Source organism: Cucumis sativus, chromosome 1 (assembly GCF_000004075.3).
Source record: "Cucumis sativus cultivar 9930 chromosome 1, Cucumber_9930_V3, whole genome shotgun sequence".
Taxonomy (NCBI): Eukaryota; Viridiplantae; Streptophyta; class Magnoliopsida; order Cucurbitales; family Cucurbitaceae; genus Cucumis; species Cucumis sativus.
In genome coordinates this window covers 30,881,585-30,884,709 of record NC_026655.2, presented here as the reverse complement: position 1 = coordinate 30,884,709, position 3,125 = coordinate 30,881,585, and the positions used below count along the sequence as shown (strand labels likewise).

General features: G+C 30.9%; 1 protein-coding gene across 1 annotated transcript; it reads right to left on the bottom strand.

Moving 5' to 3' along the window:
• Positions 1 to 823: 823 nt before the first annotated feature.
• Positions 824 to 1,706, bottom strand: LOC101215838 (MLP-like protein 328). Its single transcript, XM_004142493.3, has 2 exons — positions 1,400 to 1,706; positions 824 to 1,292 (listed from the first exon to the last, which is right to left on the bottom strand). Exons 1-2 carry the CDS (start codon positions 1,590 to 1,592, stop codon positions 1,030 to 1,032), a joined length of 456 nt encoding a protein of 151 aa, XP_004142541.1. The 5' UTR covers positions 1,593 to 1,706; the 3' UTR covers positions 824 to 1,029.
• Positions 1,707 to 3,125: the final 1,419 nt, after the last annotated feature.

Below are 3,125 nucleotides of genomic sequence, written 5' to 3'. Positions count from 1 at the left end.
ATATTAGATGGTTGATATAATTACTATGTAATTTTCATTTTTTAACTTTTATTAGTATATGAAGGATATAGCTCAGTATATCATTTTCAAGTGTATCAACAATATATTATTAAAGTATATCAGCATATCAGTTAAGTGATTCATTATCAAGTATATCAATCAAGTTTACAAGTGTATATCAATAGTGTATAAGTAAGACTTCAAGATATCAAGTGTATTTAATCAATCAAATGTATCAGTGAAGAATACTAAGTGTATTTGTAATACTTCAGGTGTATCAAACATATCATGGACATCAAGCGTATCAAATTTGTTGAGTGTAACAATGAAACATAACAAGTTTATTAGCAGTGTATCAAACTCATCAGTGAAACCTTTAAGTGTACCAAGCCCTAAAGGGTATCAAATGTATTGAGAAGAATGAAATGTAACAAGAAGTATTTGGGTATACCAAGGTGTTTCATGTGTATCAAAAGGTATTGAGTGTATCAAATAGTATCATGGTGTATCAAGTGTATATCAAGGTCTAAATGTTATCCAGAAGTGTCAAATGTATATCAAATGTATCAAAGAGTATCAGATGAATCAAGAGATATAAGGTGTATCAATGGATATTAGTATTAGGCGTGTACCAAGTGTATCAAGATGTATATCAATAACAAAGACATTTGTGATATTTTACATTTTGTATGTGTGGGTTGCGTTTTGATTTTGCTATTTTTGCAAACATTAATAAATTTGTGTACTATTAACTTAATTATTATAACTTGTTTTGTCTTTTTAGCATTTATATTTAATTAACAAACACAATGGAACTCATCCATATTACAATGAGATATCTCTTATTCATTTTGCCCACACAATACACACAACATTTGAAAAGTATAATACATGCAACAACAAAGATATACACATCAAGGCTTCAAAGATGATTACAAAAGCAAAACACACACCTTTGTTACAATGAACTGGATCACATAGCCATATAATAAAGATGACGAAGCTCGAGTGAAAGTGTAGTTAATGTTACTATTTAACATGCGATGCAACGTCCTTGAGGATTTTTATCATGAGATCAAGGTACTTGTAAGGATAAGGAGAATCATCATTAAGCTTTTCGAACTCGAGGATCAAAACTGCCAAGCTATTCTCAGGTCCTTTTGGCACAAATTGAAATGCTCCCTTCATAGTTTTGTAGTACTTGAAAACATTTCCTTCCAATCCAGTTAGAGTGGTTGCCAACTTCTCATCGTCATATTCCACTTGTTCTTTAAAAACTTCAGCTTTTCCATCTTACAAAAATTACACATAAATGCAAGTAAATCAGTTAATTACCTATGATACAAAAAATAAATCGTGGTCGATCTTGATTGAAGTCGTGAATATTGTTCATACGTACCGGTCGTGTAATTCCAAATTCTGATGGAGCCATGGCCATGGCTGTTCCAATCTCCTCCAACAACTTCGATTGATTGAATGTTGTTTGGAGAAACTTTGGGAATCTCATAAATTTGATTTTTGAAGAATTCATAGAACTTTTGTGGAGATGCGTTTATTTCAAATTCAATCACAAGTTTCCCAACTAGAGACATTGTTTCACAAACCTTTTGAAACAAATCCACACACAACCCAACCTTTTGCCTTCCACCCTTTTTATACTCTTTACTGGCTAGTACTCGCCATTTATTTCACTATATTTTGTGGGGCTTTTTTATATTATTTTATTTTTGTTTTATTCTCATTTTTGTTTCTTTGTTTTTTAAAAGAATCACATTATTGCTTTTTTGTTTGTATATTACGCAAAATAAAACAATATTTTTATGGTAAACACATTAATCAAGATTCCATTTTTTCTTGTATAATATGAGACATACGTAAACATTGCAATTATACAGTGCAATGCAAAAGAATCAATAAATATCCCAAAACTTACATATACTGCAATTATACAGTGCAATGCAAAAGAATCAATAAATATCCCAAAACTTACATATATTTTAGTATTCGTTAATGATATACTGACTTAATAGAAATACTACGTAATCAACATTATTTGGCGCTTACAATTTAAAATTACTTAATGCTTTTATGTAAAAGGAAGGGTAAAAACATTATTTGGCGCTTGCAATTTAAAACTATTGAACGCTTTTATGTAATAAGAAGGGTAAAAACGTCAAGATTAATAAAAACAGACTTGTGGCAAAAAAAAATCATTTTTTTCCCATTTAGAAGTTTAAATTTATTTTCTGATCATTTCTTAGGCGTTAAGTACAATTAATTTTGGAAATTTTCTCCTTTTTACTTTATGTTTCCTTCCCCTTCTATCTTTTTCCCTCTTTTTCTCCAAATTTTCTTTCCTTCTTCTTTTACCCACAAGTTTCTACCTTTCTTTTCCTTCCCCTCAATTTTTCCACTCCTTCCGGATCAATCACTTCCACTCCGCAGCCGCACCACCCGTCGCCGATGCTGACTCCAGCCAGTACTGTTGCTGTAAATTCTAGATCTTTTATCCTTTTGATTACCTAAGTTTATAAGAAGCTAATTTTTAAATGTAACCCAGCCTTGTCGTTGTATTTGAATAATATAAACACATAGTTGAGATTAAACAATTAATTCGAAGGTGGAACCCCTTTGAGGGGAAGTTTTTCTAAACATAAGTTGGTAAGGATAAAAATGCATGTTTGTTGGTTGGCAAAGGAACGTTTGTGGAAATTTCTAAAGTGAACCATGGTCATCTATGAGTTCCGCTTAAGTATGATAGTAGTAAATTATTTAGTTAAGTAAGTTAAGTTGTGCTTAGATTTGTGAAGCAAGGTAGATTGGTTTATGTTTTATTTAAGATTAACTTGAAATTGACAAGTAAATTAAATAGATTTTGAGTGGCCACCAAAATAAAGGGAAGCAGGAGGTGGAAGCAAAAGGAAAAAATGGGAGAAGGAAATGAGCATTTGTTTGGAGACAATCGATGGACGAGTGCTTACAAGCGTTTTCAATTTGCTTTATTAGACATAGTATATATAAAAGGTTGAATGAGGACAATTTTTTTTGTTTTTCATTTTTGATCTAGTAGATTCCATAATTAGGTAGATAACAATGTTGTTCTTTTCTAACTTTATGCTAATAGA

Coding starts and splice junctions, on each gene's coding strand:
- LOC101215838 (XM_004142493.3), bottom strand. CDS start 1,592: ATGTCTCTAGTTGGGAAACTTGTGATTGAATTTGAAATAAACGCATCT. Junction 1,293..1,399: donor AATTTGGAATTACACGACCG/GTACGTATGAAC, acceptor AATTTTTGTAAG/ATGGAAAAGCTGAAGTTTTT.